This window comes from Dermochelys coriacea, chromosome 9, assembly GCF_009764565.3.
Source record: "Dermochelys coriacea isolate rDerCor1 chromosome 9, rDerCor1.pri.v4, whole genome shotgun sequence".
Classification (NCBI taxonomy): Eukaryota; Metazoa; Chordata; order Testudines; family Dermochelyidae; genus Dermochelys; species Dermochelys coriacea.
In genome coordinates, this window is record NC_050076.1 from 43,651,580 (window position 1) to 43,676,675 (window position 25,096).

The 25,096-nt window shown below is 42.1% G+C and overlaps 1 protein-coding gene across 2 annotated transcripts; it reads left to right on the forward strand.

The window, feature by feature from the left end:
* Window positions 1-6,320: 6,320 nt before the first annotated feature.
* LOC119861475 (opsin-3-like) lies at window positions 6,321-24,645 on the forward strand. Of its 2 annotated transcripts, XM_038416664.2 has the most exons (4): window positions 6,321-6,373; window positions 8,304-8,475; window positions 8,829-9,228; window positions 23,989-24,645. In XM_038416664.2, exons 2-4 carry the CDS (start codon window positions 8,473-8,475, stop codon window positions 24,330-24,332), a joined length of 747 nt encoding a protein of 248 aa, XP_038272592.2. In that variant the 5' UTR covers window positions 6,321-6,373; window positions 8,304-8,472; the 3' UTR covers window positions 24,333-24,645. The 2 variants fall into 2 exon arrangements, with proteins under 2 accessions (XP_038272592.2, XP_043348687.1); XM_043492752.1 differs by lacking the exons at window positions 6,321-6,373; window positions 8,304-8,475 and having other exon boundaries at window positions 8,795-9,228.
* Window positions 24,646-25,096: the final 451 nt, after the last annotated feature.

Sequence of the window (25,096 nt, forward strand, 5' to 3'; positions counted from 1 at the left end):
CTCAGTATAATATTTATTCCATGAATGGTTATTTAGTGGTACATTCAGGAACAAACCTGCAAGAGACCTGGTAATGAGCATGTGCAGTTTTGCCCATTAAAGCTACATACAAGTCAGTTTCAGCCACTGATTTGACTTAAAGTTCTCTGGAAATCACACTGAGCCCTCCACACTTGCAAAATGTGTTTATTTCAAGATTGACACTGGCCAATTTGGAGGGTATTTACTAGACAAGGAAACTTGTTGTGTCAGCAGCTTTGTAACATGTCTGGGTATTGTTATCATTATCTATACAATAGCTGTGCTTTTCTATTTCACAGCTTTCCCACTCTCTGTGGTACTGTTAAGCACGAGAAAGAGCTGGAGTTCTCTTTCAGGAACATAGTCAGTTTATCAGCTATTAAAAAAAAATTCAGATGATGCAGGCATCAAAAGAAATAGTTTGCCTGGTCCACCTCTTTCCCATTGTTAGCTAGAGTGCCGTGACAGAAGCTTTTCATTTTCTTGATCTTTTCCTATGCAACCTATGGTGACACTTCCTTCCAAATGGCCTTTTATCACTGATTGCTGAAGTCTGCTTCCCTCCCTTGACTTGAATTCATGAAAGAAATTATGCAAATAGCTTAGCATATGTTTTCTGGATGAATGGGAAAAGAGAGAGAACCTTGCCAGGTCTCTGCCTTCTTTATTTCCCCTTCCATCTAATTATTGGCAGCTCGTGATACTGTGAAACAAAATCCTTGCTCACGGTGCCCAAACACTTCATGTGGTAGTATCATATGTGTATTAGGAAGGAACTCTTGCTTACTTGAAAAAGAGAAAATTGACAGAAAAAACCACACCAACATGCTTCTCAAATTGAAGCTTCCAAACCACCAGGTGAAATATTATTTTTGCCCACCCTTCAAACAGGCAATAATATTACTTCAGCTGCCTACTGACTTGCTTCTCATGACTTGTTCATTTCACTTTATACCCTACCAAGTGGCACGTGAACCCACTGAGGACTTGAAATCTATAACTTATGCATCTGAAGAAGGGGACTGCATGAATGGGATGGGGGTCTAGGGCACACTTTGTGAAGATTTTTACCCCCTGTAATTTGTTAGTCTCCTATTTGAAACCAAACCCAGTTGAACTGTCATGTTGCAACAGGGATAACACCACATCCTTACAGAAGGGAGACAATCCTGTTGAGAAAATAGTCCTAAATCTGTGGAACAGGAATCTAAACTTTCAGGATTCAATAATAAAAGTCAAGAAACAGGACAAAATTCTCCTCAAAGCCAGCAGATGACAAGTTTTTTACAAGCCGGTGACTCCTCAGGATCTACAGCTTGTTAAATATCTTTCCTTAAAAAGATAATTAATCTGTACTGTTTCTTTAAATTTATATCAAGACATCAAGTGGGTTGGGGACTGGATAAGGTACTAGGCAGAAGCTTTACAGTGAGTCTGAGAGCAAGACAGTAACTTTAGGGATAGTACTGTTTTTCTTCCTCTAATGAAGTTTGTTATTCAGTACTAAAAGAAAGTGACTCTGATGTTATGCCATTGTAACATAACACCTCCCCAAGTGCAGAAGACCCAACTGTTCCTTGTCCAGCTGCCAAAACCTCCAGCTTCTGCAGATAAGTTTTATGATATCATTATTCATTGCCAGTACATAATTCTGCTGCATGCCGCAAAGGGCCACAGAGTGTAAGGGCTTGTCTTCACTACCAGGATACATCATCACAGCTGCATCAATGCAGTTGCTCCAATGTAGAGCATCTGGTGAAGATGCACTATGCTGATCGGAGAGCACTCTCCTGTCAATGTCACTACTCCACTGCAATGAGAGGTTGAAACTATGTCAGCGGGAGAGTGTCCTACTGCATGGACAGGACTCCTGTCTGGGAACATATGAGCCACTTGCACTAGGGTGACCAGGGACCCTGCCAATAAGCCTGGTGCCTGCCCCAGTGGCCAGGACTGGGGAAAGCACAGCCTTGCCAAGAGCTCGCTCCTGAGAGTGGCAGCCCGACATGCTGCCACTTTCACTGCTGTGGTTCCTGGCTTGGTTGCATGACTGTCTCCTGAGCCAGGACAGTGTGATTATAACCCTGAAGACAGGGACCAAAGGACGGGGACACCACCAGCGGAGAGCCCAGAGTCGTATTCAAATGGTTAATGAAATTCCTAAGACTCCCTAACAGACCTCTGACATTTAACTTGTCGCACACCCTGAGAATTATCACATGATCTATTGCGGGAGAAGCCAGAGTCCAGCCAGCCTCAAAAATATTATTCTAAAGACAAAAATAAAAGGAATCCTTCCCCTCTTCCTGAGCCACTGCACAAAAGCCAGGCATAATCTGAGATTTGAGCTCCTGAACGGCAAGAGTTGGGCTATTCAAATAAGAACAATGGTACTAGCCCCCCCCGTGGGATATGTTATGAGAAGGAATGGGGGAGGGGGGACAGGCCATGTGCTTGACAGGAGATCTGGGCTGGCATAATATAGGGTGCAGATTAAAACCTGTAAAATGGCGTAGCAGGTGCTGCTCAGGAATGTGGTCCAGGAACCATTGTGTATGCCTCAAGCACAATGGACCTGATCCTCCACCCATACAAACCGCTTGTAAAGTGCTGCCGTTCTGACCAGGCAGCATTTTAAACCACCCTGCCCATATGTGAATGACTACATAAGGAGCAAGGCAACACAGAATCAAGTCCAACCATTCTGGGTGGGACCACTGGCCGTTCTGCACTCCTAATGTACATTGTGGTTTAAACCACAAGTTTGCACCCCCTCCTCTACATCTCTTGTCTTCTCCAGCCTTCCAGTCTCTCCATCTCACTGACTCTCCATCTCTTTACTAGTCTTATTCCCTTGCTTAAACCTAGAAACACATTTTTTCTTGTAATCTGAATAGGTGGAAATTACTGAGAACCAAACATGGAACCCCAGGATGCCATTTTTACAGACTTACCTTTCAGAGTAGAACGGCACTTTAATACACAGTAAGGCGGAAAGCACTGGGTTTCATTTTAACAAGGGTTAGAATGTATACTACTGATATGCAAAACTTTCTTTTGTCATACACTTGGAAATAAATTTAATGGTAATTTCAGTGAAATGACAGATCACAAGAATGTTACTCCAGTGTACTAAAAAAAATTATTATACGTTTCCACTTAGAGACTGATCTAAAGCCTATTGAAGTCAATGGGAAGATTCCCATTGAGTTTACTGGCACTGTCAATGTAATTATGTTTCTCTTTACAAAGTCCATATAATTTTTTAAAACAAATGCCTCAGTGCTCAACTTTATTTTATATTTTTAAAGCAATTCCAGACGATCAGACAATACCCATGAGCAACCATCAGACAAGCATGTTATCTTGCCTTCTTGGTCTTTGTCGTCAAAGCTTCCTCTCTGCCTCCATAGAATCTGCTACTCCGGGCATTTTGCTTTACCTATGAGGGTAATCATAAGTTTCCTCCTTCATGCCCTATCATTCAGCTTTTCCTTGACCTCCAGTCATGTGCGTTGATGACTTCCCTCCTCCAGTTCCATCCTAGACACTCTCCAATCCAGCTTCTGTCCCTGGTATTCTACTCCTCTGCTCTCGTCAAAGTCTCTAATGACATCTTAGCCAAAGCTCAGAAGCACTACTCCATCCTCTCCTGCTCTTTACCTGTCAGCTACCTTTGACACCAACAGCCCCACTCTTCTCCTTGAAATCTTGTCCTCCCGTGGATGCTGTAATAGTACCATTTCCTGGTTCTCTTCCTTCTGCTTCTCCCTAATCACTCCTCCCAGGATTCTCCTCATTCCACCTTCAACGTTCCATGGGCCTCCATCCTTGGGTTCCCTTCTCTTTCCCCTCTATTCCTTATCCCTAACTAATTTCACCTGCAAATTCAGCTGCCACTTCTATGCTGACAACTCACAGATCAACCTCTGTACTCCAGACCTGCCTTCTTCTGTCCAAACAAAAATCTCAGTCTCTCTCTCTGACATCTCCTTGTGGATAACTGGCTGCCAGCTGTAGCTCAACTTTGCTAAAACAGAGCTCTGAATCCCCTCCCCATAAGCTCTCCCCTTATAATCTAAGTATAAAACAAAGATGCAACAGAGGGACACAGACTACTCAATTACTATAACTTCTTTTTCTTAGCCATTGACAATGCAATCTTGACCTGCTCATTTCCATTCACACTGCTGCAGCAAAGATCATTTTCCTTGTCCCTTACTTTGGCCACGTTGCCCCTCTCTCTGCATTCTCCACTGGCTCCTCCTCCTCTATGGCAGTGGTCCCCAAACTTTTTATCTTGTGCCCTTCTTTACCCCCATCCACTCCTCCCCCCAAGATCCGGTGCTAGGAGTGGGGCTGTGGCTCTGGGAAGGGGGGACGTGGACAGGGGCAAGGGGGTGAAAGCTGGGACCACAGCTGGGGGTGGGAGCGGTGTCCCAGCCAGGGCCCAAGGCTGGCAGCAGGGGCCCCAGGCATGGGGCTAGCAGCTGGGGCCAGCAGCCAGGGCCGGGGCCAGGAGCGGAGCTAGATGGTGCTCCCTCTCTGCCCCAGGTGGGGTCTAGCTCAGACCCCAACTGAACCTCCCCCCAAATATTACTCTGCACCCCTCTTGGAGGGATACCCCACAACTTGGGGATCTCTGCTCTATGGCATCAAACAAAACTATTTGTCTTCACTTTCAAACCCTTTCATTCTCCTCTCCCATCTATTATCTATAATTTATTATTACGACGTTAACTTTTGAAATGATGTTAAATGTCCATCACCCACATGTAAACTTTTCAAAGAAGCAGTTTCTTACTTTCTCTGAGAAAGATTGCACTCATCACTGGTATGCCCCTTGTGGCTAGGAAGAGCATAGGAGGATCTTTGCTGTCTGGTGCACTGTATAAACAGCAAGTCTGGCCTTGTAGCGGTCTCTCTTCCCATAACTTGGCCCTGCAGCTAGGCCACATTTAAAAGCATCCTTCTGTCATAACAAAAAGCACACAAGCAGGCCAGTGCCCATACAACAGGTCTTTGGGCCAAACTCTGGGCCCCATGGTCCGTGTAGCCTCTTGGCTCAGTGCTTTGAATGTCTTTATCCCCTGTTATTGGGGCAGGGGACTTCATAACACCTTTTCCAGTGGCTGGGAGGGGAATCCAGGCCCTCCCGACCTCTGGGTCCCAGACTAGGAACCATGAGGTGACCAGGCAAGCTCTGTCTATCTGACCTGCCCCTACTACCTTATTGGGCTTCTTCCTACTGTGGCCTTTTCCCCACAATCTCTCTAGGTTTACTCAGTGCCAGGACTCTCAGGGTCCATTACCCCTCAGTCCCTCAGTAAATCCCAGAGCAAAAAACACAATCTTAAAACCGAGTTCTGCCCTCCTCAGACCATGATCTTTTGTTCCTCAACTGAATGCCTACCAGGGCTCTCTTCCTGGAAGTCTGAATCCTGCCCTTATATCAGGGCTCACTATTGGAGCCTGCTCCACCCTAGTGGCTACTTCTAGTCTCTCTTGGCCCCTTGCCAGACTTCTCTACTTATGACAATATCCCAGTGCCAATTCTCCCCCTAGTCTTCACCCCCAACCCTGGTCTCCCCATTCTCTTGTCCCATAGAAGTGACTGCAGAGTACTTCACTCTCTCCCTGCAGCCCCCTTCTGCTTTAAACTTCTCCTGTATGTAGTCCTCTCTGAGTACCTCCACAGCTGGGCTGCATCATCAGTTAAGCATGGCCCACCATCTAAGTACAGCCCAGTATGTTAACTGGCCTCTCGGGCTCACATTAACTCATTTCTTGCCTGTGTGGGGTATGCACACCATCACACTCCCATGCTGGCCCTCATGTTTGGGAAGAGCTACCTGTAAACATCTGCAAAGGTACCTCATCAGCCTTCTTCAAATCCATGCTTAAAATTCTCCATTGCCATGATGCCTACAAAAAAAACCCTTGACAACAACTGGATCTCTGATGTCCTAACACCACTACTGATCATTTTAACCAATACTGTTTCACTGTTTCTCCTTTGCCTGCTCCATTGGTCTTTCTGTATCCACATCTTTTCTCTTGTCTAACACTTAGATTGAAAGCTCTTGAGGGCAGGAATTCTATCATAAATATAAATAAACCACCTTTCTGTATACAGAACTATAAAATCCCTCCTGGCCAGAGGCAAAACCCTTTCACCTGTAAAGGGTTAAAATGCTAGGATAACCTCGCTGGCACCTGACCAAAATGACCAATGAAGAGACAAGTTACTTTCAAAACTGGGGGGGGGGGGAGGGGGAACAAAGGGTCTGTCTGTCTGTGGGATGCTTTTGCCAGGAACAGCTCAGGAATGCTCTTCAGAACTCCTGTAAACGTTAGTAAGCAATCTAGCTAGAAATGTGTTAGATTTCCTTTTGTTTAAATGGCTGGTAAATAAGCTGTGCTGAATGGAATGTATATTCCTGTTTTTGTGGTTTTTTTGTAACTTAAGGTTTTGCCTAGAGGGATTCTCTATCTTTTGAATCTGATTACCCTATAAGGTATTTACCATCCTGATCTTACAGAGGTAATTTTTTTACTTTAATTAAAATTCTTCTTTTAAGAACCTGATTGCTTTTTCCTTGTTCTTAAGACCCAAGGGTTTGGGTCTGTGTTCACCTATGCAAATTGGTGAGGATTTTTATCAAGCCTTTTCCAGGAAAGGGGGTGTAGGGTTTGGGGGGATATTTTGGGGGGAAGATGTCTCCAAGTGGTCTCTTTCTCTGTTCTTTGTTTAACACGCTTGGTAGTGGCAGCATAGGGTTCAAGGTCAAGGCAAAGTTTGTACCTTGAGGAAGTTTTTAACCTAAGCTGGTAAGAATAAGCTTAGGGGGTCTTTCATGCAGGTCCTCACATCTGTACCCTAGAGTTCAGAGTGGGAAGAAACCTTGACAAATGGTCTTTATGTTCTGCATTTATACAGTACTGAGCTCACTGGGGTCCTGGTCCATGACTAGGGTTCCTAAGTGCTACAATAATACAAATGTTTGATAATAATTCTCTCTGGGAATGTAACACAATATTATCAGAAATAACCAGACAACCCCTTCCCAACAGCTATAAAATTATTAATCACAGCAAAACCAATAATAATTGATCAGCAGATGTCAATTTGCATAATTCTGATGAACTACTCACGTCAGTACAGTTATTTATGGGTGTAAGCCTTTGAAAGGATTGGGTCCTTGGGTAGGAGAAGAAATAATACTGAAAAAATATTATTCTATAATTGTCATGGCTTAACTCTGTCTACCTCTAGTACCTACCTCTTCCCACTGAAGTGATAATTGAGAGCAGTCCAAAGGGGTTTGCTACTCCTGTGCACATGTGTTTGCAGAAAAAGCATTTAGAGGTTGTTTTTCTTTGGGCGTGATATGTAAAATAGTAATAAAATCCTTCTTTTACCTTACTTTTCCTTTGAATTCAAGTTACTAGGTAATCCAGTTAACTAGACATTTTGTGGCATTCATATACTTCAAAGTATCACTTAGAAAGCAATTGTATAAAAGCTCCAGTACATTGTTAAACCTATTTAAAACCACACTCTCATTGATGTAACTGGGGGCAGGTTAATGTCTGTTCTCAAGTTAATTTAAGTCCAAAACTTAAAGTTTTGTAAAGAAAAAATAAGCTTTATAAAAATTAAATCTAAGAGCAACAGAATTGTTTCCTGTCTATAAAAACAAAATTCAATGTTAGAAACATAAAAAAATTACCTTTGACAGTGTCCTATCAATACCAATTGCTTGTAGACAGGAATCTGCATGAAGTTTGCCATATTTTCATACCTTTTTAATGGTTGGAGAATACCCACTCCTATTTAAAATAAAAACAATTTCCTCAAACTTGATATAAATCATTTAGGACTGCATGCTAAGCAATAAGCATGAGCCACATATTCTCCTTTTGGATGGATCTGGATATGATAACAACCTGGATACTCATTAGCAAGCTCCTCTCTCTACTTTCAGAGATCAAAAATCATTGTGAAAACATTTATTGTATTTGTGTCAAACAGTTCATACTTTAACCCCTTCTGATTACTAATAAGGACTAGGTCACTGATCAATCAGTTTTCTTTAGGATTTTGGTTTACATCTTACAAACATTTTTCCAAAGGAAAAAAAATGCCTTACAATAGTCCATGTTACAGCTACCTGCATTTTGTATTATATAGCTCTGTGATAGTGGTACATTTCAGCTGGCACATAAATGCTAAAGACTTTCCTGGGACTTATCATTCTAACTTCTTTTTTATTCCCCAGATGTTGCAATTTATAGAACTCTTTGAAAACTGGTTTGATACTGTAACAATTGAGAGTACTGTCACATCCCCATTAAGATTTAAAAAAATAAAAGACAGCAGGCACGTATACACATACACACAACGGAAGAAGAATAAAACAGGCATCTAATTCACTCCCTCATTTTTGCATGGTAAGTAGTCTGTTGTTCTCCTGAGTTAGGCTCAGCCTCTTTCTGTGTATGTTTTCCTGACCTACATTTTATTATCAGGTAGCTGCGGTTACATTTTTTATTTCATACTCTACACCAGGCACAAATGAGGAAGACAGAAAGAGCCAGCTCCTAACAGCCACATGGTGGAGCATTAAAGAAAGAAACAAATGCTTGCTACATTTAACTCATTGATGTTGCAGTTTACCTAAGTAGAAACTATTATATATTTTTATATAAATACACATATATAAGAGAGTGAGGGCTTTTTAGTGGGTTGTGGTGGGTTGGTGTGTGCATAAGAGATTTTATTCTGCTGATATTGCAATGCTTAGCCAAGCAGCTGGAGCAGATCTGGAAAGAGACCTACTGAGATGACCATGCCTAACATCAGCCAGAGTTGCAGTGGTGTTAACAGTGTTTGGTGCAGCAACAGCAGCAACCAGAGACATGGACAAGAGCAGAATTTGAGTCCCACTGGCCACCTGATCACAGCCATGTGCCTTGGCATCATCGGGACCCTGGGCTTCCTCAATAATCTCTTGGTCCTGATACTTTTCTGCCGGAATAAAGTGTTACGGTCTCCGATTAACCTGCTGCTGATGAACATCTCTGTGAGTGACATGATGGTATGCATCATGGGCACCCCGTTCAGCTTTGCCGCCAGCATTCAGGGACGCTGGCTCATCGGGCCAGGTGGCTGCATCTGGTATGGCTTCATCAATACCCTCTTTGGTAAGTGGCATCCTCCTTCTCTGGTGTGCGCCCAGCATGCCACCTCCCCTCCTGCATGGTTTAGAGCCTCTCCCAGGCCTGTGCACACAGGGATGTGCTAGGGCACCTCACCACACAATTCACCCCCCACAGCTGCCCCAGCTAGAGCTCCCAGCACTGAACACGGTTTGCATAGAAAGCCCTGCACTCCTTGCCCCCCTTCAAATAAAGGTGCTGAGCTGCTGCCCACATCTAACTCCCCACACCAGGTAGCAGCGAGTCCATTCACTACCTGTGCCCTGGCTCACTGCTTCCCTGTCGACTTTGTGCCCCTCACTGCAGTGTGGAAAAGGAAGTGACAGAGAGCACCAGCACAGACCTCCCCACCCAGACATGACAGGCTCACATTAGGGTGATGTATGGGGAAGGTGTGTGGGGGCGAGGGAGGTGAAGGGCTGTGGGGCTATATGTGTGTGCTGGGGGTGGGGGAGGGAAGAGTGAAGGGCTCTATATGTCTACCACACACACTAAGCCTGGGCTCTGACTTAGTCCGAACCCAAGCCCCGCTTCCATCCACACACAAATCAGTCTGACTTGGGTCAGCAAGCACTCAGCACCCGGGTCCCAGAACCTTGCTAGGGAGCTGAGTCCTGCTGCAACTTGGGTCCAAGCCCTGTCATGTTGCAATTTGAACACACTTCAAGCCATAGATCTGACTGCAGTATGGACACGGTAGCACAGCTGAGAGACCCAGGTCAAGCAATTGTAAACTCAGGTTACTATGCAGTGTGGATTCTCAAGCCTTGCTTGGAAACACTGAGTCTTCAGGACCAGGTCCCACAGACCCAGGCTTTTCAATGCAGCGAAGAGATATTCTATGTGTCTGGGGGGAGGGGGAGGAGCGGAAGGATTGTGAGTCTGTATATGTCTCTGTAAAGGATATGTGAAAGGCTGTGGGACTGTGTGTGTGTATGAGGGAAGGGGTGAACAGCTGTGGGACTGGGTGTATGAGGGGTGAAGAGCTGTGGGACTATATGTGTGGGGGTGAGGAGCTGTGGAACTTTACATGAACTGAAGGGCTATGGGACACTTGCGTGGGGCAGAACAACAATGTGACTGCATGTGTCTTTGGAGGAGACGTGAAAAGTTGTGGGACTGAGAAAGTGTGTGAAAGGATAAAGAGCTATAGCGATTGTATACATCTCGGGGGGTGATAAAAGATTGTGACACTATGTTTGTGTGGAGCACTTAAAGGCTGTGGCACTGTGTGTGTAAGGGGGAGGCAGTTTTGCCCACTCACAGTTTTGTCACACTTGGCATTTTCCTTAAATTTCCAGCTCCTGGAGTCATGCAAGTAGGTAAAAACCTCAACTTTCACTTTTTTTTTAAAAAAAAGAGGAAGTTTATAGCCCTCATGGTTGTGGAGAAAACTTGAAAACATGATTGTTAGAGGATCAAAAGGCAAATAAATTTAAAATGTATTATATTGTTTAAACCTCATAATTTTTAGGGTCTAGAAACATGATTTTCTTTAACTTTTGGGATTAACAATACTGGGATGGGGAAGGAAGAAGCTGTGTGTGTGTGTGTGTGTGTGTGTGTGAGAGAGAGAGAGAGAGAGAGAGAGAGAGGGAGGAAGGGGCTAGGAGGGTGTAAGAGAGAGAAGGCAAGAAGGAAGCGGGGGTTGTGTGAGGGAGACAGAGAGAGGAAGGAGAGTGAAGGCACATATGCGGAGAGTGAAGAGTGTGTGCGCAGAAACCTGAGGAGAGCACGATGGGCTGTGTGTGTGTCTGAGGAAAGGTGGAAGGAGTGTGGGGCTCTCTGTATTAGGGGGACACTAAAGAGCTATGTACCTGAGGGTGACAAAATGCTGAGTGAGGAGAGTCTGGGGGATGTTGGTGAAGAGTGGACTGAAGAGTGGTTTGGGGGCTTGTAAGGCTGGGCTGTCAACGTAAAGGGGTTTACTGAAGTGCTGGAGGTGCTGTGAGGGGGAAGTAAGTAAGGACTCTACATGTGATTGTGGGGAGGGAGCTAAAGACAATGAGATCTGAAGGGGTTAGGGGACTGAGAAATAGGAGGGATGGAAGTGTAAGACCTACAAAGTGGGAAAGGGGACTCACGAGAGCTACATCATCTCTTCCCACAGTACTGAGGGGAAACACTCGGAGAAATCGCAGTTCATCAAACCAGGGTTAAGTCAGGGCGATTATAGGGAGAGGAGAGGAAGAGAGAAGGGTGCAGACCTGCAAAAATTAGAGGGATGAGGGGAGAGAGAGAGAGACCCCAGGGAAGAGGTTCCCCAAAAGGGAGGTGGATGGTGTGATAACTATGGCAATTTCCTGCAATATCCCGGATAATCCTTATTGAATTAAGTTTAAGTATCCTTTCAGTTCATTGTATTAAAATGCAAATGTTTATCTATTATTGTGGGATTGTATGTAATGTCCCTAGGGAGGGGACCTGACTAATGTAAACCCTGGAAAGTGTAATGAACTTCAAAAGGACTAATTGAAACAATGTGCTTAAAGTTAAACGGGTTTTCTGGGAAATCTCTTGGGGGAGGGGTATGTGAATATAACCTCTCCAGTTATGCAGGACGTCAGCCCTATGAACCTTTGTCCTGAGGAGCAGGCGGCCCATTGTCTATGAATTACCTATTCCCAGACCAAAGTGTATCAAGGAGGGACTCACAGCTTTGGAGACAAGGTGGTTATGAATTTATGACCACAAACAACCCCATGGTAGGGTATAAAGAGCCCTGGTCAAAATTGGGGTGATCTCTGGTAAGCTTATTAGCATGCATGGAGGTTCTTTCATTGTTTTGAATCTGTGTTCTCTGTAATGCTTTCACCTTATGAATAACCATACTTGCTTCGAAAGAGCTGTGTGGGAACTTTACTGTGAAAAATCACATTTTTTTTATAGTCTGAGAAAGAAGGGCAAGCTGGCCTGATAAGAGAGAATGTCTTGCTGGGGAATTCACAGTATAGGCAGGGAACTGTGCAGTCTGGAATCACCCTGGCCAGGAGCGAGAGACACACACGTCTCCACCCAAGACAGGTGACAGCTGGGAGCCAGCAGCCTAAGAGTGGGTGTGCCCTGCATGGCGGGGGAATGCAGGTGCAGTTGCCCTAAACTGAGACAGACTTGTGCTGGGTGTCCACATACAAGCCCATCTAACCCTGGCTCTGTACTGAGGTGGCTAGCCAGAGCTGCTACCTGTGCGGCAACGTCCATACTGCTATTTTTAGCAGGCTAGCTCAAGCCGAGCTAGCGCATGTCTGTCTACCTAGGCTCTGAGGCTTGCTCCCAGCTGCTGTGTAGGTATACTCAAAGTCATTCCAAGCAGTGAGGCATCTGTAACTTAGATGGGTGCTTAGGGCTGTCCGTGGTATGCCACGGCTGCTCGGGGCAGTCCAAGACTGGGATGGTGGAAAGAAAGCTTCAAGCCACCTTAGCCTGCCCCTGGGATGTGAGTTCTGTGCTGGATCACTATGGGTATGTCTACACTGCAATCTCAGGATGGGATTGCAGATCATGTGGACATACCTAACTCTAGCTATCTTAGATGTCAGAGCAGTGGGATATACAAGCCTATCTTCGACTCTGGCTAGTTAGTTGCACACCACTGCAGCTTCACTACTCTGGTACCCAAGCAAGCTGGCTTAGGTATGTCTACACATGCTGCAATTACACCCCATGATAGCAGTGTAAGCATATGCTTAGAGTCAGATTAGATTTCACAGTAGCAGCTCTGTTAGTCTGTATTTGCAAAAAAGAAAAGGAGTACTTGTGGCACCTTAGAGACTAACAAATTTATTTGAGCATAAACTTTCGTGAGCTACAGCATCCGATGAAGTGAGCTGTAGCTCACGAAAGCTTATCCTCAGATAAATTTGTTAGTCTCTAAGGTGCCACGAGTACTCCTTTTCTTTTTAGTCAGATTAGAGAATTCCTTTGCAATCAGTAATAATTTATCTGCAGACAACTATTAATCGGGTGCACAATCCAACCATGTTATTATTAGAATGATGTTTGGTAACGCATAATAAAGGTACCATTCAAACAAATATTTGTTTTCATGGATTTGTAATTACTGTACAAAAATTTATGCTACATAGAAACCTGATATATTAAGTCCTAGCTCAAGTTAAATATTCATAGCATTTAAATAAATAAAAAAAATACTTGGTGAGGTTTTTATGTTCCGGGCGGGGGGAATTTTGCAACCCAATAGCAAAAAAGAGGTTATATTTAAAAGATAAAAGTGATACTATCTAATGGTGCCACTATGCTATTCTTGGAAAGGGTCTGCAAACTAACCCACAGATCTTTACATGTCTCTGTGACTGACATTTTGACTAGATTGTCCCTTCCCACAAAGCAGAGCAATGGTGGCAAACAGCTCCAAGAGAATGGAGTTTTCAGGATATCATCCCTTGAGGTCGGAGGGACTAATGGGGTGCAAAGTGGGCAGGGGGATGTGGCTTCCAATCCCAGAGGATCCTGGGACTCAGCATAGAAGGGAAGGTTGAGAACCAGGAAGACAGGGAAGTTTGTGGCTCCTCTCTGCTAGCACGACTTATTCAGGCATCATCTTCCTTTGACTAAATCTCACATGGCTGTTCAGGAGCAGCTGCCAAGAGTTAGTACTGCTTCAAGCAGTATTGACTCCTGAGGGGATTTCTGAACAGAAATCCATTGGCTCAGCACTAAATGATGCCTTACAGGCATCTGATCTTGTCTTCCACTGCCTTCCAGCCCGGCAGCACCCTAAAACCCAACAGAGACAATGCTCCATAGAGTGCCAACAGAATAGTTCCTAGAAGGCATGGGGGAAAGGGGCCACAATACATCAGAGCCATAGCTCCATCCTCCCTGCCTTTCATCCAGAATCTACCAGATCTCACATTTTACTGTGGAAAGAATGATGTGGAGCATTGGAATTAGCTGCGTACTGATGTTGCTTCATATTCTTGGAGCATGAGACAGGTGCAGTGCACAATCTGCACAAATGCCAAGATGCGTTGAAACAGGAATCAGTTTAAATTTCCAGCCAATATGTTAGCAGCAATCCTAGACAATATTAAAGAATGGGCAATTTACTATCTAAATATGTTCCCATTCTGACAGAGCTAAGGTATTCAATTGTTATTGATTGAAAGTATCAAAAACAATCAGGACTGCTTTCTACAGTGTGTGTGTGTGTGTGTGTGTGTGTGTGTGTGTCTAGAGACAGGCAGGCGATTAAGAAAAGACAAAATTATTTGCTGGCTCTTGAGCCTCTGCAGTGAAGAAGGATCTTAAAGTGCTTTACAAGCTAGATATTTATAGCATCACTGAATTACAGCCAGAACTAGTGTGGAGGGTAGAAAGCAACTGGTATTCAAAATACTGCACAAAAGTGCTAGGGAGAAGGAATTTTGACCCAGGATAACTAATGAAAATCTATAACATTACAAGAGACCCAAGGGATTTTTAGTACCCACACAGAATAGGCAGGGCTTCAGTTTTTAAGTTCTTACCTGAAAGATTCTCATAAAGTAAGATCAATTTATTTACCTATGAAAGAGGAATTGTCTCTACTGGAGTATGAATTTGCTCTTCTAGTGGATTTCAGTGCCTGAAATATGGGGCCCAATCACATTCTCATTGAAGCTAATGGCAAAATTTCCATTTGGGGAGCGAAAACTGACCCCTGAAGCTTAGATGACTAAGCTATCCTCCCCAACAACAGCTTGGTTGTTGTAAACGGTGAGCCAGGTGTTGCTTACTTTCTTCTCATGACAAGTTGAACTGACCCATGGCACAAGTGAGGCAAGGTAGATATGACCCATTATCTGAAAGCTTAGCAGTCATCTTTATGGAGAGACTAGAGTGCTACCACAGATAAGGCTGCAGCTGGAAGGATGGTTTTGTGATTAAAATATTGGTTTGTGACTCAAGAGATCTTGGTTGAATTCCTTGCTTCTCCACAGATTTCCTGTGAAACCTTCAACAAGTCATTAACTCTCTCTGTGGCTCAGTTTCCCCTCTGTACAATTGGGATAATACTTCGTCTGTCTAGATAATTTAGATTGTAAACTCTTTGCAGCAGGCATAGTTTCTTACTGTGTGTGACAATGGGGCTCTGATCTCAGTTGGCTGAAGAACATGCAATGCCACTTTTGAATATAGTGCACAACTGCAGGAAAGCTGGATCTCTGAGAGTATGGCATTTCGCACAAAAAATTGAACCACTTTATGCTCAAGATTTGGCACTGACAACACATATGGAATCCCTCTAGTGGCTCCAAGTCTGCCTGTAGGAAGGTCCAAGTTCCTGCCCTGTATAACAATACAGGTAATACACGGGTCTGATAGATCCTGATCTTTGTTTCAGTGCAAAGAAATTTTTGTGCCATTAAGCAAGACATGAACTTCATGCCAGAGGCAGCGAGACCTATTCATCCAAGAATGTCTGGTTTCGGTGATCATTTGAACTCTGCATGCAGCCTAGAGAGATGAACTCATCAACACCTTTCAGAGTGTTTGACCTCACCTGCACTGAGAGTTTTGGTGGCCCAGCTCCAAGGTTCTGGACCTTGGTCTTCTTTCATGAGGCATTCAACCCCATAGTGTGGGTGGTGTCTTGGAGACCTTAGGGGGCAAGGCTGAAATTCTCTGACTTCTCCACAAGCAAAGCAGCATCACCAGTGTAGTCTTGATTGAGGAATACCTCTTGACCAGCCTTGTTTTTGATGCAGCAAGTCCTAATATCCAGTCGATAGCTGAAAAGAATAGCTCGGGGGTGAGACTGCATCCCTGCCATGCACGTGAGGTTGTGTAGAAACATGGTGAAAACCATGAACCAATGCACACTCCCACACCAATAATGGCATAAAGATCATGCACTAGATTTAGCAGAACATTTGCACTGCCAACACTTTTCAGGGAAAACCAAAGTGCTTACCTGTCAACCAAATCAAAATCCACTCTGATGTCAATATAGGCCATGTGAAGCTGATGGTTAAATTTTAAGGGCTGCTCAGCCAGAAGCTGAAAGAGAAGGACAAAGTCCATTGTTGATCACAAAACTGTGAAACCTGATTGCTGTGGACAATGATGCCATATGTAACTCAGATATCCATTGGATAACATGGATGTTGCCTGGAGTTGTATACGTCATGCTATGTCACATACTGCTGCTAAAACAATTGGCTTCAGACCATTGTACAAGGAATCCTGTCTTTTTGAAGAGGACTTTGATATATTAGTAAAAAAGGCAGAAGTATGCAAGGAGAGATATGCCCAAGAATGTAAAAGTCTGAAAGACATTTTCCGAGCCATGACAAAATGTGATCATTAGATCTACCTCAACTCTCTGGTCAACAAGCAGAGAATGGCCTAAAGTACAATCATCTGTGTCCTGCCTACAAACCATCACATGCCTGGCTGGAGTCATAAACACGTACACCCAGCCCTGTCAAAACTGATATGCTTTAAATTTTGCAGATTTTGGCCACAGGAGAATATTTTGGAAGAGTCTAAGGTGAATAAGACACGCTACTGCTATGATACAGATAGAATTTTAAAAAAAGAAGTAATTTACTCTTTGAAAATTCTTCTAATACTTTTTTTTTTGTCAGGTCTTAAGTTCAAAAGCAGCTTGACCTAGAAACTTCAGATTTGCTTTATTTGCATCAACATAAGAGCCCTTGATGAGATCTAGTGCTTAGGATATTTTTATTAAGGTCAGAACTTTATTAACTTTATAATCCAAGTTAATTGCTATGGATTTTTGGATGTATGAACAGTGTCAGGCCACAAAAAGCTCTGTCACCAAAGCTCTGCTGGAGACTTAAATGTTTCGTTTTATAACAACAACTGTGGGGCCAGATCCTCAGCTAATGTAAATTGGCATAGCTCTAGTCAAGTCAATGCAGCTGTGCTGGTTTGAAAAATAGGGGGAGGGAATTCCAGTTTTCTCCTCCCACCACCCAGAGTTTTCTTGCCTGAAGCTCTCTTAGCCACTGGCCGCCAAAGCTCCCAATTCTGGATCATGTTGTAATAGGTACTGTGCACCTGTTAAGAGGTGATTAAAGTCCCCAACATTTTATCACCAGACAGCTAGTGGAGATCCAGTGCATAATAAAGATGATACATGAGTAACTTATTTTAAATTGTCTTCTCTGAGGAAACTACTCTGCATTTGAGTGTGGCGAGACCTATCTACTCAAGTGAAATATGGAATTCTTAAATGCTTTCTGTGGTTACAAAAAAGGGTGCCTGAAGAATCATGAGATACTGGTAAAGTTCAAAACAAAAACTAAGTATCCTAAGGATTTTTGTTTAAAATCTTCTGGTTTCAAAATTTTCTGGAAAAATTTTCTCTGAAAATATTTTAACCACACACATTTTCAGACAATTCACTATTTCCAGTCATAAGGTTAGAGATGAATAGAAAAAAATAAGACTTACAATGGAAGCTTGGACACAACCTTAACCATGGACTAACTACTGAGGCTCAGTAATAATGAGCTGGGATAACACTGAAACCAGCCCATCATCAGATCCAGACTGTAAATCCCCAATGTTAGGAATGCTCTGAACTCAGTTTTTGGTTGTGGTGGTTTTAAAGATAAAAAGTTCACATCTGCAGTTTGGATTCAGGGTAGTTGTTGTAGCCTCTCTCTCTAATAAAGGTATATATTGGTATGAGCTGTATCTCAAATGCATGTGGTTGCATTTTAAAAACAGAAAAAGGTTCAGTTTTATGCATGTCAGTACCAGTTATCTGTGTTCAGTCAAATTATGCTCTTAATTACAGTTGTGCCAGCACACTGTTAAAATACCTTAGCACAATTTAATTTTAACATTCTAGTTTTTCTCCTCACAAGAGCAATACACATGGCAAAATCCAAACAACAATCATATGCTCCATTTACCTCCTATCTGTTATTTTCTAATTCCAATTACATCTATATAACACTGCACTGCACTTACCAAGTAAGACCTTTGTATTACCTACATCTCAGAAGAGAGATTATTATACCTAACAAAGATAAAATTCAAATTAGAGAGGAAAACAAAGACGTCTTAATGTTTCAAATGGTAAAATATTGCATTATTAGCTGCAATTTTCACTGCTAGATGTGACACTAGGTCCCAAAATTGGGAAATAAGGATGTTGCGTTACATACAGTCCATCTTTTTTTGTTTGTACGGTCATTGCTAGAATATTTATTGTGTCTCTTAAATCTGAGATTCAAACAATCACTTGACCAGGAATTGTTAATATTCACTCTCCTCTCTCACGAGCAGTGGGTCTTCCTATGAATCTTGCTTTCTCATGGCTTTATCACAATTCTTGAGATATTTGGTGTTTTTCTTAAAGGACCAGCTCCTGGAATCCTGATGATTACTTCACATAAAATAATACTGAGATTATCATGTATCATGTAATCATTCTGTAGAAAAGCTTGAAAATATGATTTGAGTGCACCCTAAAGACTCAGAAACCAGAAAGCAAATAAAAAACCAAAAATATATTATTTAAAAAAAAACTCTCATAATTTTTAAGGAAATTCCGTGATTTTTGGAGGGGAGGGGCTTGATTCTGGTTGGCAACACTGTAAATACTACAATACTTGAGGAACCCAGCTTCTGTCCACTCAGGCCTGTTGCCATGTCCCTGGGTTTAGGGACAGTCTAACATATTCTTCAGAAGTCCAAAAGGCCCTTCCACCCCCCCCCAAAAAAAAAAATGCTGCACTGGGGAGTTGGAGAGCTCCTCAAAGAGGGGAAAGCCCATGCAAACCCAAATACTCAATATTACAGGTACTGTCCATACTGAGTAAGTCCTTCCTTACTGTTCTGGAAGCACAGCTTTTTCTTCCTCATCCTGTAAGAGCTGTGTGACAATGAAGATAATTATGTGCTTCACCTTGGTTAATGATCTGAAAAAGCTTTGAGGTGACCTGCAAGTAATGGCTGAGTTCATGAGTCATAGCAGACAATCACCCAGAACCGTGAAAAATAGTTATTACAGCCAGCAAGACATGATTACGTGTAAAATATCTTTGGGAAAAGTTTAAAAGATGTATGGAGAGCATACAGCCTGTGAAAATTCTGTAAAGATTTTTCTATTTTCATCAGTCATTTGTATTCCATCATTCCATCCAAAATATGACCATGGAAAAGAGTTCTCCAGAGAGAGCAAAGAAGTGACCAGAAGGGGAAAGAGATAGGGAATGAATTCCCTGTCCAGCAAAAACAATGTAATAGAAAAACACAAATCAGGACAATTTAGACTGTTCAGTAAATACCAGTGACACTCCTAAAGTTTGGAAGTTTGGGTAGGTCTCAAAGTTTCTATACATATCCAGAGTATATAGGAATAATGTTAATGTTTTAAGCCCTAAGCATATTAGAAGGGCCAAAAACTTAATTTGAAATAAAGAAACCTCAAGCTTTTTGGCAAAAGAAAAACAAACAAAATCTATTTCTGAAAGACTGGAATTGGTAGCCTAAATGGTGAGATTAAGGTATTTTTTAATCCATGTTTTCTGATGCCAATCTTGTGCTTCTGTGTCCTGTAAAACTAGACTGGATTTGAGAACAGACATGGTGGGTAGCCAAAATATTTAGTGGAAAGAGCAGCAAGTGGTAGCCATATGCTCTTCTTGGAATGACAGTTTAGCAAAATATTTTCTTTTGGGCCTGATTTCCAATGGTGCCAACCTGGGCTCCACTTGTAGGTGTACCTTTGTGCATACATACACATTTTCATGCATTGTCATCTGGGCACACAGACGATGGGATTTATGGGCCAAGGTCTCCAAAGCACTCAGTGTTGGCCTAACTCTACTCCCATTGAAGACAATATGCAACCATAAACTACATTGTCCTTTCAGTGCTACCAAACCACATTACACATAATAATGGACATCTTGTTGAAAACTATCTTGTGTTTCTTTCAGCATTACTGCTTTATCTCCCTCTAGTTATCTTCCTCCCTCCATCTGTGTTTGTGTCCTTCCACATGTAGAACCTTGCATTTTTCCAAGTTCAATCTCATTCTGCTGTTTTCTGCATTTTTCTAACCTCTCTAGGTTCCTTTGAATTAAAATGACTTCACTGATGATTTCCAGAGTCATAATGTATTCTCACCCTGTTCACTCACCTGTCTGTGCTGCAAAAGATGTATTAAGAGATAAGATACTAATTCTCTGTTCTGTATAGCTGAGATTGATTCTCGAGAGGCTGTTTGCTGCTTCTCTTATAGCATATACCAAGAAAGTCCAAGTATCCACTCTGAGTGAGGTAGGGCTATGAGCAAAGTCCTATGACACATTTTTAGAGTACTTAGACAGAGATAGTTCTCTCCTTGTACAGCTATCAGAGAGTTCAAGCAAGAAAAGCTCTGCTTGGATAAACAGCTTTCAGCGATGTCCTGGGCAGAGTACGTGTTACAGCTGTCAGGAGTATAACTAACAAGGCTTTGGGAAATCCATATATATATATACTGGAATATATTTTATCTGCTTGTATCTCTTTTATTTGAAGTCCATGTTTATTTTCTTGTTATTTAAGGGTCACACCATGTTTTTGTAAGATCTCCTTTATCCATGTTGGGGATATTAAAGTTCTATATGTATTTATATACTCTGAGTAGGAGAATGCTCAGCTAGCATGTTCGGCAATAATGACCCCAGATACCACAGCTTGTAATAGTGATAATTCAGCATTGGGAGAAACAAATGTAGAATGCTATATTTTTTACAATAAAGCATGAGGATGCCACCTATTGGAGGCGGGGAGGGTTATAACACTGATTAGCTGGTTCTCTGCAGACGGTCCCAGAAAGTATGAACTTCTTAAGAAGTTATCTGGGGAATGATATCCCAGCTAGAAAGAGACTGAGTATGCAGGTAGAACTGTGCTCGTGCATATCTGTGGTATTGTAGATAGTGGACTTAAATCATCACCGCTTGACATCTCGTGCAAAGTGTGTGTGTGGGGGGGGAAATGCTACCAACACAAAATTCTCTGCTTTGTTAAGTAGGTGGTAGTATCTGATGCTTACTTTTCCCAGGTGTAAATGACTATAGAAGGTGTAAGGCCTCAGGCCTGGAGAGAATTTCCAAACACACACATTTCTGTGTTTTCCTTTTTCATCTCAGAAGTTGGTGGAGTTGATGTAAGGCACTTTCAAGCTGAGAGTGAGAGACTCAGTATGATGCATGTTATGCATCTCTTTAAGAGGTTTATGGATCAACGGAGTTAGCCTCTGTGCTTCATCGCTGCTTAAAAATACCTACAAAAGTGTAAACTGCAGCATGGCATAAAACAGCTGAATAAAAACCAGTTGATCTTTTATATAAAGCAGAGGATAGAAGACAAAGTTTTCAGACTGGTATTTTACATAATGAGAGGACAGTTTTCTATTGCTGTTTGTGTGATCATAGTCATGCAGTTTGTTTTATTTCCACTAAAAGATATATTTAAATCAAAGTCACATTTGCTCCATCTGCTTGCTTAATCTGATATCAAGGCATAGATATATAAAAATGTCCTAATACTTATTTCAATCAGAGCAGAGCTTTAAAGTGCATTAGCTTCAATCACCCATCTATTTCACGTTGTCTTTTGTTGACAGTCTAGGCTCTGATTGTGCAGCGGTTCTACATGCAGAGCACCCACTGAAATCAAAAGGCATTGCAAAGTAGAAAAAGGTTGAGGTACTTATATGGGCCTTTCCCATAAAATAGAATCTAAGAGATAAAATGAAAAATGTTAATGATTTGGGATCTTAAACATTGTTTTTAAAGGCCTTATCCAAAGTCCATTGAAGTCAATAGAAAAAGATCTCTTCACCTCAATGGGTTTTAGATCAGGCCCTAATAGAATGGGTCACAGATCTGGTGAAGTCCTCCTAGTGGCAGATAGCTAGTCTGTTATCATTGGACCCAGCCTTTGGATCCCAAGGGCTTCCAAGCCATCTGCATCTGGGCAGAGTCCAGTCTGTGAGGCTCCTAAGGCACTTTCCCAGGGTCAGACCTCTTGATCGGGAACCCTTTGCGGGAAGAGGGACTCCACAGTTTAACTGTCTTAAGCCCCAAAGCCAGTGCTGAGACCTCCCAAGCCTCTGATTTACACTCTTTCAGAGACCCACTGTGGTCACTCTGATTTAGAGTTGAAGCCCTCAGGGACCACATACCATTTTAAAGCAAGAAAAACAGGCTTTTTTACAGGAACTTTTTAAACACACACACTTTGATGTTTAGACTGCCCAGTAGAGTCATCTATGCAGAATGACCAACTCCCCAATGCAATTCCCCCTCAGAGCCCTCAGCACTCCTGAGAATATTTTTAATTTGGTCAATGTCCTTGGAGGGAGCCCCTCTGGCTCTACTCCTCCAGTGGGGATTCCTCTTGTGAGGGAACAGCGCTCTCGGCTGGAGAACATCACATTTAAAAACAATCTCTGTTTCTCTTCTTCCGTTGGGGATTTTCCATGCTCCAACCCCCATTGGCTGCTGTGCAAATGTCCTGAAGATCAGACACATAGTAGGGGAGTGGGGTTAGCATTTCAAATGTGGGTGCCCAGACAACACCCCATCATTAATCTATTTTCTTTTGCTCACTTTGAGCAAATGTCCTTGTCTCCAACAATGCCAGATAAATAGAGGATTTAATTTTCAAGCGTCATCCATCTGACACTCTCCATAACCACTAAGCTTTCTTTGAGAAGGAGAGAGACAGCTTCATGGGGTGTGTAGATACTGAAACATTGCACTCACTAACATGACCAATTTGTCTGTTCTTCAGCTGTCAGTGGCATGACATTTTAGAGGCTTTCCCCCCTCTTAAGAGTGATTTATTAACTAGTTCAGAACTTCACACATGATGGAGAGATGTAGGATGCATCCTTTTTTCACTTCTGTTACCTCTGAAATGCCATCAAAAACAAAGGCAGACAATTCAAGGATTAAAAACTGTCTCTCTTCAAGGCTTTGCTCATACACTTTTGGGGATCATTATATGCTTCTGGGTTTTTTGAAGAAGCTGATCTTATTAATACCTTGGGACTATAAACTTTTATGTAGACAGCTTGCAATGATGTGAATACAATTGGTTATGGCCCCTTTGAGGTCCATGAGTGCATATCCTAGTACCTGCATACACATCACGATGTGTCTTGAGTAATATTTTAGGTTTTACTCTGTAGATAAAAAACTACACTTGAAAGTGCAGGCTTTTTTATGTGCAGGCACAAATCGTGGCCAAGAGCTGAAATTTCAGGCCTTAGGTATCTGATCTTGCTTCCACTGCAGTTAATGACAAAATTTGTCTGTCTACGTTTTTATGTTACCCATCATAATGGCTTCTGAGTTCTTATTGTTTTACACGGGACCAGGATTTAAACCTAGTGACTGTACAAAAATTGAAACATAAAAGTTTTATAGCCTTGATTCTTACACAGACTGAAAATTTTAGAATCCCTGCTCACTAAAAAAAAAGTATATGTTTATATTAGTCAGGTACTTGTTTGAATATCTCAGACTATGCGGATCTGGATCCAAACTCCACTGCTGGCTCCTAATTACAATTGGCCAGATTAAATCAGAATACTCCCAGTTCTTGGAGAATGTTGATCCAGAAAACATTGGGGTTCAATCTCATCTTTAATTTAGTCCATGATTTCTGATTTAATACCTTTTGTGACAATATATACCTGCAAAATTAAATGTTCATTCAGCTGTTTGGGGTAATAAAAATACATATATTTTATTACAGGTACAGTTTCACTTATATCTTTGGCTGTGCTCTCTTATGAACGCTACTGTACAATGATGGGAACTACAGAAGCAGATGCCACAAACTATAGGAAAATATGGATGGGAATCTTCTTGTCATGGATGTACTCTTTATTCTGGACCTTACCACCCCTTTTTGGATGGAGTAGCTATGGACCGGAAGGACCAGGGACAACGTGTTCAATAAACTGGCATTCAAGGGATGCTAACAATATATCGTACATCATATGTCTCTTCATCTTTTGCCTTGTAATTCCTTTTTTCATTATTGTTTACTCTTATGGGAAGCTGCTATGTGCTATAAAGCAGGTAAGTACATTTTAAAATATCCTTTTAATGTAAACATGAGCAGAAGCCAACATACATTGTCTAAATTTCATAACTAATGTTCATTGGTAGGTATTACAGTGGTAGGCATCACAAACTTATGAAGGACACTGAACTGGACACCAAGTCCAATTTAACTCGGTTTCTTTTTGACAGTGACATAAGTGCTTTGCTGTATCAGGGCCTAAGCACATGGTTAAGTGTCACCACTTGACTAGTACCATGGAAGTAGTCTCTTTGCAGCTGAGGAAGAGCAGGGAGGCAGCAGAATTAGCTCCCTCAGAAGCAAGTACGTATTACAAATAGAAATGGTATGTACAACACACTGAGATCAGAGGTAGAGTCAGAGGCTTTTCAACAAAATGTGCTCTGTGCTGAAGCTTAATGTTTTTCCTCTGTAATTGTGTCTGGGCTGAACGCATGCAGTAAATGCACTGTGGAGCTATAGGGTTTTTCAATTTAAAGTTTGTGTTTACATATATATTTACAATAGTAAATAAGTAATATGTGTGTATATATATATATATATATATATATATATATATATATATATATATATAGATATAGATATAGATATAGATATAGATATAGAATACATGGAAAATATGGACACTGTGGATGCTGCTGCATCACAATTTACCCAAGACAGCAATCTCCACCAAGGGATAAATTCTGCACTTGGATATGGATGGAAGACTGCTCCTAAGTAGTGTTCTTTGAATACTAGTCCTGTCCAAAAATGGGACCTTGTTAAACATTCC

Excerpts from the sequence above, each read along its gene's own strand:
- LOC119861475 (XM_038416664.2), top strand. Across the intron at positions 9,229-23,988 it reads CTTCATCAATACCCTCTTTG|GTACAGTTTCACTTATATCT; the intron begins GTAAGTGGCATC and ends ATTTTATTACAG.